General features: G+C 38.1%; 1 protein-coding gene across 5 annotated transcripts in view; it reads left to right on the top strand.

The window, feature by feature from the left end:
* The window catches only part of LOC124167804, a 66602-nt gene that overhangs the window by 8880 nt on the left and 41149 nt on the right, over positions 1 to 16573 (top strand). For all 5 annotated transcript variants that reach the window (XM_046545837.1, XM_046545836.1, XM_046545835.1 and 2 more), the window contains 2 exons: positions 13188 to 13323; positions 15640 to 15761. In XM_046545837.1, coding sequence (XP_046401793.1) covers positions 13188 to 13323; positions 15640 to 15761 — 258 coding nt within the window. The remainder of the gene's footprint in view (positions 1 to 13187; positions 13324 to 15639; positions 15762 to 16573) is intronic.

The raw sequence follows: 16573 nt of genomic DNA, 5'->3' as shown, positions 1-16573 counted from the left end.
CTAATAAGTGATTATTAATACATATTTCCCTGTGCTCTGCGCCTCATGCATGCATTGGTAACCTCAGACGATGTATAACTCCTATCATCCCGTATAGAAACTAGGTCCCTGTGACGTCACGTGGAGTGGCATCGCATGGGCGCCAATCTGGTCCTTTTCAAATGAGGATAAAAATGGACCATTGCCATTCGTCTAAACCGGTATTTCTAAAACCAAATAATTTGTATATTATGAACAGGGTTGATTGATTTAAATCACTTCGATTTAAATCATGATTTAAATCACGATTTAAATCACTCGATTTTTATTTTAAAAAATCAGGTGATTTAAATCATAATGTGATCTATATGTTTGATTTTTATAGAGTCAAGAAAAGGAAGCTGTAGGTGTATAATTTTGATTTTTATGTCTTAATTCATACAATGATTTGACAATTATCAGCACAATGGTGGCTGTTAAATATAAATGATACTGTAGGAATGCATGTAATATGAAAATTTTTAAAAATCTTACATTTCAGTTTTTTAATAGAAAATACAATTAGCGCAAAGAAAATCATCAGTAAAATTGACAGATAATAAATTGAGCCTCATTTAATTCTTAGAAAAATTCCATGACCTGCGTCAATTTCAAATCCTTTTGGTCGTACGCGAGAGAGCTTCAGGGAAAACATTCAACCGTAGATTCGTTATTTGATAAAGATGGTAAACTTGTCACCGAAAATATTGACAAAGCTAACACTTTAAATTCCCACTTCGAAAGTGTATACACTACTGACGATTCTCAATTCAATTTAGACATCCCATATACTGAGGAATCGATGGAAGAAATATCTGTACAACGTGATGGGATAACTAAACAACTACAATCGATTAAGAATAGTAAATCTCCGGGTCCGGAGGGAATACCCGCGCGTGTCCTCAAGGAGTTAGCTCCACAGATCGCACCTTACTTAGAGATATATCCAAGAAGTCACTCTCCGAAGGGAAGTTACCGCTAGACTGGAAAACTGCAAGCGTTACACCCATATTCAAAAAGGGAAACAGACATGACCCAGGCAACTACCGTCCGATTTCATTAACATCGATCATAGGCAACCCAGTCAACACAACAATTATGGCCACAGTGTGGCCATACTGTGGCCGTACTGTGGCAAGGCATTATGGCCATAATGGGTTGCCATTATGGCGCCATAATGGATTTGACCCCTGGCCACACTGTGGCCATAGTGTGGCTAGCCATAATGTGGCTTCAGTGTGGATAGCCACACTATGGCCACATTGTGGCTAGCCATAATGCTCCACCTTTAATATATTATTACACCCATGTCTCGTATAGCGCAAGGGATGCGTTCCTTGGGGTCTTTGCGCTATACGAATTTGCGTTATACGAGAGCGTTTTAACATTGAGAAGATAGGGATGCGTTCCTGGTAGCATAGGTCCTGGGTATTGAATTTCCTCTAAAACATATATATTCCCATAAATAGCCTTAGAAAACATTAATTATATAAATGTTTATAGTTTAAAACATCTTTAAAGATAGTATGCACGTATTTGAAGACTTTTATTCACGTTAAAAAAAATTCTTACGTGCTTTTGAAATTCCCTCCTGTCGTGCGGGTGGGCTAACATCTGCTATCTCAGGGGTTCGTAATGCATTGCCGGCAGTTGACGATTTTTCAAACCAGTCTAAAAACATCTATTGTTTCACCCAGGCCCTTTTGTCGCTCATCGAAATGACAGGCAAATGCTACTTTGAATGCCATTTCATAGCTAGCGGAGTTTAAGAATGATAAATCATTTTCATTTGAAGTCCTCCGAGTCATTAGCAGCTACGTGAAACAGTCTTTAAATGCCTTGAAACCTGACCCAGGTTTTCCTTCCCTGAAAATGAATGAACGAGAATGCATTATTTTCCCAAAGAATATTGTCTCGTCAACACTAAAAACTAGTTGAGGGGGAAAGGAGCCACTTTCAATCACAGCTTGGAGTTCATCAGAAAATGTTGGGGTGACTGCGCTATCAACACTTGCAGATTCACCTGATATCGCCGCACTGAAAATACCTGCTTGCCGTTTAAATTCTGGAACCAACCGGAGATTTCACTAAATGTCTCGGAGCGATTACCACTCTCGTCTTTTTGCACAGATTCACTATGAACTTTCCGTATGTGTAGACCGCTTGGTTGAAGTTGGTGCGGCTGAGGTCACAGATGTTTTAACTTCGTCTTTATTCAGAATAAGGCATCGTGCGTTTAAACTTCCGGGCAATATCGCTTTGATGTTCTCCATTTTCAAAGCAATTGACCTATATCAATTTCTCTTCTGGGTTTATGGTTTTTCTTGATAAATTCTTGATTTTTCTACCCGAATTCCTATTTTTTGCCATTTTATCTTGGTTTTTACTCTGCATGGCTCTATCGACATCACCTTCTACTGCTGAACTGTATTCTTGAGACGCACAGGGCCTATGACTGCGGGGTGGGGAACGAAGCTATTGTGTTTGAGACTCTACAGCGGACCCTCTTATATGTTGATGCTATTCATGCGCAACTCGGCCACCGCTCCGTTTCTCCCCCGTGAATACCGATGACCTTGAAGGCTTAAGCGTTGACCCTCTACCTGGAAGTCAATCGCCCGATAACCTATGACGGCAAAAATTACGTCTCAACCAGTATTGCTTAAAAAAACTCATTTCCACTAGCCCCACGCTTAATTAATGATCTAAATTAACTCATTCTGTTAAGGAGACGAGATAAATTACTTCGGTAGGCCGGCTATCTGGACCCAATGACGAGTAATACTTTTGGCCATTGCACAGCAATGGATTTCGATTAATATATAAACAAAAAAGAAGATTTGAGGCAAGCAATAATATTAATATGCGTAAAATGATAGAAATTTCGTGTGTACTTAGCGCAAGTTCACGTTTTATCACGAGAGCGTTTAAGATTTTTGATTAGGCTACACTGCGTTGCAATGTTTCCCCGAGGAACGACTTTGCGCTATATCGAAATTGCGCTATACGAGACATGGGTGTACTTATACATATAATAATTCCTTCTTTTTAGTATTATTATTCCTCCTTCAATCCTAGCTATGCCCATCAATACAAAAATAATGATTTTTTGGAAAATTATAGATGCGAACCAAAAATTTTAATTTACCATCAATTTAAATAATAAATACGATAAAATGCCCTCTGGTGGGCACCCCATACCCAAAGTAGCACTTTGCGATATAGAGTATCAGAAAGGTAATTGCAAATAAAAGTTCCTACTTAGTAAATGATGTTCGTAAGTACTTTATTATTGCAGTAAATTAACCATGAATAGCATAATATAACCATTAATGATCGCCTAGGTTAGCCACTAAAAAAACATAACAACATTGCAGATAAGCTAGTATTACAATATTGCCTTGGATTTGAGACAGTAACATGTTACACATCCACCTCAAGTTATTTCAGCTAGGCCTATGGACCAATCTGTAACAGGTAAAATCACATATGTAAATATATATTCAGTCATTACAACATTTACGGTAGTCTTATCTAATTTTCCCCACATTTCAACATCACAGTACTCACGGAAAGACGCCGAAATAGATAAAATCAATAAATAATGTGGAAGCCTTTTCTCTTGAAATAAATACATACTCTTCTTTCTTAAACACACCTTCTTTATGAATGAAATCAACCAACTCTCATTTTGATAACTCATCAACAAGTCTGCATCTATAGCAACCGTAAACAAACTTTATCCTCTGTGGCAGTTGTGGCTTTCCAAAGTATGGCCATAGTTGCATATGTGTATGGCAAGCCACACTATGGCTTGCCGCATGACAACCACAGTCTGGCCATAGTATGGCAAGCTGTGGCTAGCCATAGCCATAGTTGCCACAGGTAAACCACAGTTCGGCCATACTGTGGCCATAATTGTTGTGTTGACTGGGAAGATACTTGAGCATATCATCGTTAGCAATATCATGACTTTCTTGGACAGACGTAACTTCCTCCATGACTGTCAGCACGGATTCCGAAAAGGTAGATCATGCGAAACACAGCTTGCGCTCTTTCTTCACGACGTTATAAAATCTGCTGAATCGAAAAGACAAGTTGACGCACTATTTCTAGATTTTAAGAAAGCTTTCGACACTGTACCTCACAACAAACTTTTATACAAATTACAGTCATGCGGATTAAACGAAACAGTTGTAAACTGGATACGCGACTTTCTCAGAGATCGTAAGCAAAAAGTAGTTCTTGACGGAATTAGCTCTGATGTTGTGAAAGTTACATCAGGTGTTCCACAAGGAAGCGTAATCGGCCCCCTGTTGTTCATTATATACATTAATGATCTCTGCTCCCGCATTAGTAGTAAAATACGTTTATTTGCTGACGACGCTGTCATCTACCGCGAAATTAGTGATCACTCTGACTATGAAATTCTATCATCTGACTTAAACAACGTACATTTGTGGAGCCAAGAGTGGGGACTCGAACTTAATCTAAGCAAATGCATGGCGGTACATTTCTTGCGGAATTTGTCCAACTCTAACCATGTTTATGCAGTGGATGGTATTAACATAAAGGCAGCAGACGAAGTGAAGTACCTGGGAGTTGCGATAACCTCGAACCTCACGTGGGGAACACATATAAAAAATATTTGCGGCATAGCCGTGAAGAAATTAGGATTCGTCAAGCGTATTGTGGGAAGATTTTCGGATGAGAAAGTAAAAGAAAGGTGCTATTTCGCTCTCGTCCGATCGCACCTTGAATATGCAGCGAGCGTATGGGATCCGGTGCAGAAAGACTTAATCCGCGAACTGAATAAAATACAAAGGAAGGCTGCGCGTTTCGTCAAAAACTGCTACGGGCGTACAGACAGCGTTACCCAGATGTTAAGCGAATTAGGCTGGGAGCCATTGGAGACTCGGAGGCTGCGCGCTAGGCTTAGATTGCTTGAACAATTGAGAATGGATATCTTTAAGAGCGACACAGAGAACATAATATTAGAGCCACACTATATTTCCAGGTCCGATAGAAGCGATAAATTAAGAGAGATGTTTTGCCGAACGGATAGATATGGGAATTCGTTTTTCCCCCGAACCATAAAGGACTTTAATAAACGCTTTTACCAACCTCGTTAGAGTACTTCTTTTTTTATAGTTGTAAACGGCTGGTGTCCTAACACCCCCTGCCACACGCCTTTTAGGCGGCTCGCGGGGTATTATGTAGATGTAGATGTAGAATTTTTAATGAGACTGAGTGTAAGTGAGTAGTCGGTCTGTCAGCTCAAAGTAAATGTGGGATCAAGGAAAAAATTGTTTTTTCTTCTAATTACAAGGGGAAGGCAGTGCACTATGTCACATAAATGAAGGCATAATAAAGGAAAAAGACAACATTCGACAATTAGATTAAACAAAAATTTTATAACGAAGTTGCATATTTTACAGCATGAAGAGCAAATATAAGTTGTCATGCACTATAATGATTTAGCCAATTACAGACAAAGTGAGTGATATAGGATGTTAATAAATACCACATGTCACTCACTAATCATGGTTAACAAGTGTTTTTATATTGAGAAGTTCGTATATACAAAAAGAAAACCATGTACTTATCATATAGTATTCCTATCAACACTGTGCAATGAGGACACCTACATTGGATGGCTATCATTTAAATGCTTCTATAAGACAACTAACGTTGCAGCTTTATTGTGTCCTAATTTATTCTGCAATTTTGAATGAACTAAGTTAAAAGTGGAAAAGACTTTCCTCCCCAGCTGATGATGCTGGGAAAATGAAAAGCTGTTCAATTATTCTTACGATAGAATTTCCTTGGTGCTCATCTGGTTTAGAGTATGTTGCCTCTTATTGTTTCTGCAAACGATCATTCTCCAATATGCTGCCCAAAAAATTAGTTTTGCAAATAACTGAATTTTTGGTGAATGGAGAATAATAAAGATACTGTTACATTTTGTATTTTTGGGTATTGGAGGGGTGAAGACTTCATATTGCATCACATAGCTAGTTGGGGCCAGAGATCACCTCACTTCGTCTCCATCTTGATTTCTTAACTGCTGAGATCACATTACCTATACATTGTACTGCTTGAGCATTGCCATTTCAACCCATACTACTGGTTCATGGCTCACAGTCGAAGGCTTTGGTTAGAATACTAGTGTATCCATTGGAAAAAATTGTTTTCTGATTTAACTTCTAAGCGTAGGCACCGTACAAAGTTGCAATTACAGAATTTTTCTAAACTTCATATGCTTTAGAACCGCGTAATATGTATAGCACATTTGATACTTCCAATGACAATTTTGTACTATGCTGGCCTAATTTGTAATTTGATACCATTTGCATTCCCATAGTTCTCTCCCCTGATTGACTAAATGTTGTATCAAGTTTAGAGTCTGTTGCCTCTTATTGTTTCAGCAAACGATCATTCTCCATTATGCTGCCCAAATAGTTAGTTTTGTAATTAACTGAATCTTTGATGGATGGAGAATCATTAAAATCTCATTTAAATCAAAAAAATCCGATTTAAATCAATAAAATCCGATTTAAATCAAAAAAATCAACAAAAATGATTTTTTTGAAAAAAATCATGATTTTTATCAACCCTGATTATGAATACACTAATGGTGGGTAACGAATCGCCATCAATGCCTTTCGTTTTCTTTGATGAAGGAAACTACTTTTTTCTCGACATACAAACAAGATGCATTCTGAGACCTTGTTTGTAAGTTGGAAAACCTAAGCAAGGCATCTTAAAGTGAATTTATGCTGCAGAATGTAACACTGCATTACAATTTTGCGTTAAATCACGACGGTGACGAACTTATTTTGCTGTGCAAGCGATGCGGTTGGAGCCGAAAAAAATTTGCAGTCCGTGGGAAAGAAGAGTGTGTGAAACAGAGAACAGTTTCTGAGAACTTCATGAGAGTTTAATTGATACAATAGACTCCCGATTATCCGGGCTAATGATGGCTTTTTTTCTCCTCTCGCCAACACTTGCTGAACCAGCTCAGCCGCAAAGAGAAATTGAACTGGTCATATGAACTGATAGCCGGCCTTGGTCGTGCCATGGTGAAGTCCTCACATGCCAAACTTCAGGTCACAGGTTCGAGTCCCGCCTGGATACTGAGGGCATGGATGCTCATGTCTGTCAAATTATTAAATGTTATGAAATCGATACTCCACTTCACAAGTGCTCAACAATCGCCCACTGAATTAATTCCACTCATATAGGAGCCCAACAATGCAAATGCACTCAGCTGACAGTCGCCAGAGCATAAACGCTCATCTCCAATTCTCCGAGCTTCAGAGGTGAGCGTTTGTGCTCCGGGTACCGCCAGCTGTGCGTATTTGTATTGTTGGGCTCCTAGATGAGTGGATTTGATTTGGTAGGCACTTGTGCAGTGTTGTTTGCTTGATTGTTAAGCGCTAGTGCAGTAGAGGTATCGAAACTAGGGCTGTGCGAGACTCTCGACCACCCGAGAGTCTCGACGGTCGAGACGAGAATTTCATTTCTCGGCATTGTCGGGACGAGACTCTCGCCGCGCCGAGAGTCTCGCCTGGGTCGAGAGTCTTGACGAGAGTCGAGAAGTCTCGCCCCTTCGAGATTTCTCGACACCCGTCGAGACTCCCGCTTCCTCGAAAAAATAACACTATTTCTATTTTAGACATTGAAAATAATTTAGCAAAAAGATTATTTTAAGACATCATATATATCTCCAAAACTAAAAATAGTTGTAATATAAGATCGACATTGACAATTTAAGCATATTTTATTATTTAATCAGGCAAAATTGACTGGTAACCATGAACCTTAGTTACCATAAATAAACATTTCAAAAAATATATAAAATTCTATAGAAATAAACGATGATCTATTCTTTTTTTTTAATGATCAAGTGAATGTTTCTTTTCTATTATATTACTATAATATTTAACATTGATGTAACTCTTTAACATGCCTGTGTATCAAAATTATTTGCTCAATTTCATTACAAGCCCTGCACGCATATTCTGGAACCCTCTAACGATTCGTACTTTCTACTAATGGACACGTTAACTGCGCTTAAAGGCACTCACTTTACAGGCATATTCCAAAACCCACTAACGTGAGGAAAGCCGTTACCGATACCGTTATTGGCGCTTTAAGCGAAAAATTCCATTCTGGAACTGGCATTAGCAAATCGTCTTAAAGCAGGGAACTTTAAGGGGCTAGTTATCGTATAGCGCATATCTTCCTCGCTTCAAGTGCAAGATCGTAAGAGTTATTGGAGCTAATCATCACCAAAAAACTGATTACAGGTACATGGAACTTTAGAATATACTCTGTATATATACTGTGACTTGCATGTTATCTCTTAAGGCCTATAAACCAATGGGGAACATGCACGCTTTTTAAAAGTACTAGAATAATAAGATTCCTACCTCAAATGTGCTCGCCGAAATTTTCGCGGATGAATAATGTTTTTAGCTGAGTTTTGAGTCTATAAAAAATAATCTTCATCGACTGCTTGAAAACACGTGACGGAGCGTGGGCGCGTTATATCACGGCACGGTATCCACTGATGACAGACTGAGGAAGTGGATAGAAAAACTGTTAATGTAGGGGTTCAAACGCAAATTTGGCGAATATAATTGCTGTTTTAACGTCAAACTTCGGATTGTGAATATATTGGGTTGCCAAGGCATTGTTGAAATAAATAAAGGAGATTGTTTTGGGAGATTTGGAAAGATTACATTGATATACGTTGATTGCAGATTGTTATCTACGTTACACACCTACATCATTTGCTGAATGCAGTAAGTGTATTACAGCATGGATATTCAATAGAAAAACGTGTGAAAACCTTATAAATCGTGAATATCAAGTTTCCTACAAAACCATATAAAGTGCCCCGTCGTCTAGTACTTCTATTTACTCGCTGAAGAATTGCTTGTGTTCCAAATAACAAAAACAAGAGGAATAAATGATTGATGATCCACAGAATGGAGTTAAATACATTATCTATATTGTCAATGGGATATTCTCAACGTAAGTACACTTTAAAATAAGAGTTACCGTAGGGTTTTATCGAGTCGCCAGTTTTTCTCGGATGACCACCAAATTTTGGATGAATAACTTATTTCACTTTGTAAACAACCCTATAAATATACCTATTATTCTGTCTATTATAGGATCAAATTATACGGAAAGTGGCTGATTACGAGAACAAATACTGATTATGATTAAACCACGAGGAAAAATAAGGAATGTAACGGGTGGCCGACCTCTCGTCGCAAGGAGCCCCTAACAAGGAACATTCACGAAGTGTCTTTCGCCGATATCGTTCAAATTTGGTAGGGTAGTAGTGTTCCATAATGAAAGCACATTTTCAAAATTTCTCGTGCCCTTAAGCCTTGTGACATAATAAACAGGATATAATAAAAGCAGTTGAGTTTTAGACCTGAAAGCGAGTGTGTCGTGATTTCTCTCCATCCTTCCCCTGTGAATCGGCGCACGCTACAGGAATACACGAGAAATATGAGGCTTTTGGCAAGGTAAATTCAACATTTATTACTGCGATGCCCAAAGCGTTTGCTGCATGTCAAAGCAGAACCTAAAATTTCGACTCGTTTTTGCTGTAGGTCTCGGTTCATAAACAGGAACTTGAGTAAATACAGCGTAAATAGTATTTGAAACTTATTTCTTTGTATATCAAATGCTTTTTTATTTCTTTTTAACGATCATTTGGATCTCAATCTTGGACGATTCTCGCGCTTCATACATTCGGCGCCTTTCCATCTAATCCTTCCATTTACCCATCCCCTTTTCTTTTGTTTCATCCTTCCGCTACCCATATCCAGTGAAAAATCCAAGACAAGCAAGACGTCAAAATCAAAGTAACTATCGGAGCCCTACGTAAACAAAGAAGTCGCCAATACATGCCAGATAAACTAAATAATTTGTCACCTATTTCTTCCATATCTGTAAAAGTAATTGAAAATTTTACCTTCCATCACATAATATAAGTTATTTCTCCTTAGGTAAATATATTTCATGGTCTAGTTATCATTAGTCATAATAATAACATATATTAAAGATGGACACATGCACGTCTCACATTTCAGAATATTTAAATCGATATTTTAATTTAAGATAAAGTTAGTACGCACAAGTAATAGTTTTCAAAATAAAAGTATGATAACTATAACAACAGTTACATTAGCGCCTTTTTAGCGCTTATTTCTGGATATGGCGTATTTCACTCTTCACTTGTTTTCTTCTTAGTTTTCTTCTTTTCGTCTATTGGTCGCAATGATCTACGCCACCAACATCAGTGACGTCTATGGCTAGGCCATTAGAGAGACGGATTCACGGACTTTCACTTAACCGCCCGGTCACCAGAATACGATGGCAAAGTGACTGCCGTTAGCTGTAAACCCTTCGCGCTTTAAGTAGCTCGCGTCCACCCGAGTTCTGGAATAAGGGTGCAGATAATGGATTGTAAATAAACGGAAACGTTGGCACAATTTACATTTCAATTTAAAGACCTACACTCCATGATTCAAATTTTATATTAAATATTTCCAAAACTAAAATTAGTTATAAAATAAGATCGACATTGACAATTTAAGCATATTTTATTTTTTCTATTGAATTCAATAGAATTTTATATATCTTTTTGAAATGTTTATTTATGGTAACTAAGGTTCATGGTAACCAGTCAATTTTGGTTGATTAAGTAATAAAATATGATTAAATTGTCAATTAAATAAAATATTTTTATAGTGTGAATAAATCCATAAAAGTAGTAAGGGATACCCCAGTAATCTCTATTAACGATTGATTGCGGTATTCATCGGAATTTCTCGCCTTGCTCGGGAGTCTCGACGGATGTCGAGAAATCTCGAAGGGGCGAGACTTCTCGACTCTTGTCAAGACTCTCGACCCAGGCGAGACTCTCGCCGCGCCGAGAGTCTCGTCCCGACAATGGCGAGAAATGAATTTCTCGTCTCGACCGTCGAGACGAGACTCTCGCACAGCTCTAATCGAAACCCTCAATGTAAAAGCCAAGAAGCACTGTTTTCAGTGGTGTAGCATTAAATTTTTTTAAATATCCCTCTACCTTTAGTAATGACATTACACTCATCAACAAAGAATTCTCACAGTCACCTCTTTTTTAAGAATCCAAGAAGAAAGTGCAATGTTACCTTTACAGGTCTTTATATTGTAAACAGACAGAGAATTATGTCAAAATAATGTTTCGCAATTTCAATTGAAGGTGTTGTATTGATGGCATATTTAAGATGTGCTAGCATATAGGAACATGCTTATACTTTCACAAATTAGCCTTGCCCATAATGTTGCATTAAATGTGGCATTGAAGCTGGCATTCTTTCCAGAACTTCAACCTGGTGCTTTCTCATAAAGTTACCAAACTGGAACACTTTGTAGACCACATTTTAATGCCCCGTTCACATTACGTTCTTTTTATGCCGGTTAGCCCCAACCATGGTTACAAAACGAGGTGTGAATGCAAGTTCCCGTTAACCGTGGTTGGGATTCTGACCACCGCTTTCCGACCATGGTTGGCGGTAGTTCATGCGTGTGTGAACGCAAGTTGGTTAAAAGCTGGTTAGAAAAAGAAGAAGGCGAAGCAGCAACGAAGTGGGATAGGAGGAAAGAAAACAGAAAATAAAGCATTCGAAGAGGAGACGGCCGTTATTGTTGAATTATATTCGTCAGAATTAATTCTAAGGAAAGTGTTATTGATTCATTCCGTAATTTGTTGTATATTATGAGATTTTAAACCTGATTTAAGTTATGCGATATACTATATACATAGTTCGTAGTGAATTAGCTCGTATTGTATTGTTATGGACAGATTGAATAATCTATATAAATATTTTGCTAGAATTAAGTAAAATGTGCGAAACTACCATAATAGAAATCCGAAAGTCACTATGATTTTAATGTTTTGGTAAGAGTGCTTAGTCCCAGTTTGAAAAAGATCACTTATGTTCATCCTTGGACAAAAGTTCTTCCCATATCAATATAAAATATCAGGCTAAAGGCTAGTCAGATATAACTATAGAAAATATAGTTAGAAACGTCGGGTGATACTACATATCGCAAAAAATACCATGTTCTTTCTCTTATTTCATAAGTTAAATTTCAATAATCGTCACATTTCTGCAAGTTATTCGTCCACATTTGAAGAAGAGGTATAAGAGTTTTAATTTACGGTATAGCATCAGATTGGATCATGTCCTTTGTCAAAATCAGAAAACAATAGTTGCGAAGAATATAATGCAGCGAAAAGTGTATCTCCATCCCAAATCACAAGTGTGTCTCAATTGAGGCTCAAGATTAGGTCCTCGATTTTCTTCACCTACATCAATGATTTATCAACACATCCGAATCAAGGGCAAGTAGTAGTATATGTTGTTGATATCAACCTAATTATCACTAATATTTGCCTTTATTCATATTAAATAGAGCAGTAGGAGAATGCAAGCCACACTATCGATGAAATGATTAGTTGGACGAACACATTTAAATTACCTTCTACGTAGCAAGGAACAATGATTGTCGACGCTGGAATGCAATTTTTAATTCATAAGCAGCCATAATATGCACATATGTTGAAAATCATTGCAATTAACACAAGAACTTTTCCCTGCACATTCTCTATTTTCTTCCAACAGGTTATTCGCTCTCGTAGATTCATTTTTCACTTGCACTTACTTTACCACTCATCAGATGTCGCCAGGGTCTAACCATGGTAAGTGTGAACGCATGCTAGTTCTGACGTCATCTTACGCTGGTTAAGAATGATGGTAATGTGAACGGGGCATTACTGCAATGACCTATCTTTTATGATGCATGTAATTAATTACTATTGACTTTCTACAATTTCTTGCCTTCAAGTCTGATTGCAAACATCAATGTATTTCACAACCTCTTAGACTTCCAAGTATTGGGGCCATTGCTGAGTTTTCATAAATAAACACCAGTCACCAACATGTAATTCTTGTGTGGCCAATTGCGATGATCCTATAAGCGATGATACTGCCAAGAGGCTCAAAAGGAAATAATTACTAAGTAGTTTTAACTATTAATTCCTTTGCTAGTGTTTTTGCATTATTTTAATTAATTTGAACAATTTCCTCTTTCAGAATGCCCAGTTTACTAAAGGTCTTAGCAGTTTGGAAAATGAAATCATGGCTATCCAGGCGAGTAAGGAAGGACCCCGTCAAGTACTTATTGTCGCTCCCAGAAACATACCCATGGTTGTGCGAGATGCTAACTCTGGTAATTATGGTTATTTTACTCGGTGTCCGCTAACCTGGAATACTCCGGGAATTTTGGTCAGGAAAACCTCTGGGAAACCTTGGAGAATGAAACCAGTATCATGGAAAAATTGGTTTTGTTGCATGGAGTGATTGGCAAAAAAACCTGCCCAATGCATTGAATTATCACGATTCACCCAAAGCAAAGCAATAATAGAGTTCCTATTACTTATTTATTCTATTTATTGTGGCCACTCAAATCCAAGATGATTTTTGGCCTCCCCGTCAAGTTGTCACCAACAGTGGCGCAGGGAGGGGGGGTTTTGGGGGTTAAAACCCCCCCCCAGAGCTCAGAGAAATGCTTAAGTTTAATCCATTTTACTTAATTGGATTGATATTACTAATAGAATAGTGTAAGGATTAAAAAAATATCCCTCAAAAAGCCGCATAACTCACCATTTTGAACTATTTATCTTAAAATTCCGCAATTTATTAATCTCGCACCTACCGCTTATCCTGGTGGGTGATCCATACCCCCACACACCGCGGTATTAGTAACACCTAAACCCCCCCAGCCTTAATTCCTGGCTGCACCCCTGGTCACCAATATATATCATGTACTTTGGCCTCACTTGGTGGAATCACATATACTATAGAGAAAAATTCATTCTTCTTGACCAGGAATGATTTTTTTTTCTGTGAATTTTTCTCACAATGTGTGTGTCGCAGGTGACTCCATAAAGAAAGTGCCTAGTCCCGGTATTCTTAAATTTTGCAAAATGAATCACTTAGTAATGCTCCACAAAACTTTTATTGCTCCAACCCAGGATTTCAACTTGTATATATTATTACGTATTATGTATTGTGCAAATTGAAATGCATGGTGGGATCCGACGGCGTTAATTGTACATATTCTTGGTATGAGGACAATCTTGCCAGAATCGATTTTTTTTAATCAATTATTTTTATTTATTTTTAAAACCCAATTTTTGGAAACAGTAACAATATTTAGTCATTATTTAAGTAAGATATGCTGTCGCATGTTCTCTGATAAATTCTGTGCATTTTGGTACATCATGGGTGCAGTCCAATGAATGCTACTTACGCTACCAGACGCTACAGACGGCAGTGCTCCGGAGCTCCGGTCCATAGGCGCTACGTTCGCTACGGGAATTTCTTTTCGGAGCGGTCAGGAGCGAAGTCAAGATGGCGGAAATGAACGAGGGTGGGCAAACTGGGATTATGAAATCGAATATATGGTTTTAATTGCGAATTGAGGTGATAATGGTAATTGAATATTAATAAATATATTCGAATATCAATTAAATGAATTATATTTTCCAATATCGAGGTTCCACTAAGTAAAGCAAGAAACTTTGGACCGTATTTCTCACACCTACCCTCGCCTACCCCTTCTAAATGAAACTCATTACCCTAGAAAAGGAAAAAGTAGGTACTCTACCGTTTTCTCAGTTGAAACATGTCAACTTATTATGGCTAAAGACTATTAAAAACATTAATCCATTTCATGTAAATCCTATTTTTCTTCAGATTTTAAGTTATGGCATGAGTTGATTTGTCGTTATGTGTTCTCACAACCCTTTCTTATATTACCTGCCCCTTTTAATAATTTTTTGTTGCCTTTTGTATGTTAAGGCTGCTTCCAGAGACATTAGAGTTCATTTTGGAGGAGATACGAGAATTTTTGCGGATAGATAGTTCTTGCTATATATTTATTTAAATCACGATTAAATTTACATCTATTTACTAAGTGCGTCTACTCCGTTACTTCGTAGTCACTTTTATAGGAGAAAAGCGTCCACATTCAGCGTCCAACAACTGCAACTTGAGTAAACTCTCCATTGCCTCAGTGCATTCCCTCCGAATTTCCGCCAAAAATTGACTCGCTCCTCCGCTGACCCAAGTTTTCAGGGGAGCGTCTGGAGATGGTCTGGAGCGAGGCGGGAAACGGGTGTATGACGTTTGCCGTGACGTCACAGCCTAACCTGTAGCGCTCCGTAGCGAATAACGGACCGCTTGGTGGCGCTCCGAAGCATTGGTAGCGTTCAACGGACCGCACCCCATTTGTAGAGTTTGGTTGCGTATAAGTTGAGAAAAAGGTGTCTGTCTATACAGTAGAAATAATATAGAAGATATGTAACATGATAAAATTCAAAGAAGAGATGTATTGCAATTCACCCCTCACTTGGGGCTTTTAATATTCTAAGTATCAGAATGCCACATTTTTATGTCCTTAAATGAGTCCTTTCTTTGTCAGCTGGAATTTGTTTTTCTCTAACCGTGTTTTTGGATCTCCTTGCATGCCTATTGTACCCAGGGTTACTGCTGAGGACCATTGGGGAAGACTTGGTGCAGCACACAACATATTCCTTGTATGAATCCAGAGGCTTGCTATATGCTGGGACCAGCACCCTCGGAGTAAAGGTTTTTGATTTCACAGTAAGTACATATTCGGGTGGTTTCCTATTTTTTGTATTGTCTAAATCATTTACTGAAAAGATTATTACTCTTGGAGTATGTATTCCACGATTTTAGATTTTTAAATGACGATATCTATTTTTTGTGATAAAATGAATAGTGAAAATTTTCAAGCATGCGAAAACGCGATGGCTAAGTATGAATGCTGGGAAAAGCCCGCATGAAGTCATTCCGGTTCCAGCCGCCGCTATGTGAGGTCACCTAGGTGGGAAGCTATGAGCACCGCTACGTTGCAGGCTGCTAGCAGGTAGCGCTTGGCTTAAAAAAGGATTATTAATACCCTTTCAAACGAAGTAAGCTTTCCAACAATGGGTAATTTTAATAGGTGATTATTAAGAAATGTTTCTCTGTGCCTCATGCATGCATTGGTAATCTCAGATGAAGTAAAACTCCCGACTACTCGTATAGCATCTGGGCCCCTGTCACGTCACATGGAGTAGCATGGCATGGGCGCCATCTGGCCTTTACAAATGAGGTTAAAATAGACCTTCTAAACTGGAATTTCTAAAACCATATACATAATTTGTATATTATGAATACACTAATGGTGGTTAACGAGTCGCAATCAATGCCTTTCGTTTTCTTTGATGAAGCTAAAGAAATATTGCAGTGCCTTATTTTACTAATATTAGGAACTTCCACCATATCGTGCCCAACATCACACAAGACATTCATTACATATTCATTATTCTCCTGTTGCAACATATTGAGATGAGCTTTTAATTAGAGATGCCCGAAAAGTATCCGCAAGTACCCGAATACTTTGCATTTTG

Source organism: Ischnura elegans, chromosome 11 (genome assembly GCF_921293095.1).
Source record: "Ischnura elegans chromosome 11, ioIscEleg1.1, whole genome shotgun sequence".
In the NCBI taxonomy this organism is placed as follows: Eukaryota; Metazoa; Arthropoda; class Insecta; order Odonata; family Coenagrionidae; genus Ischnura; species Ischnura elegans.
The sequence above is the reverse complement of the archived record's forward strand: the minus strand, read 5'-3'. Positions and strand labels throughout refer to the sequence as shown.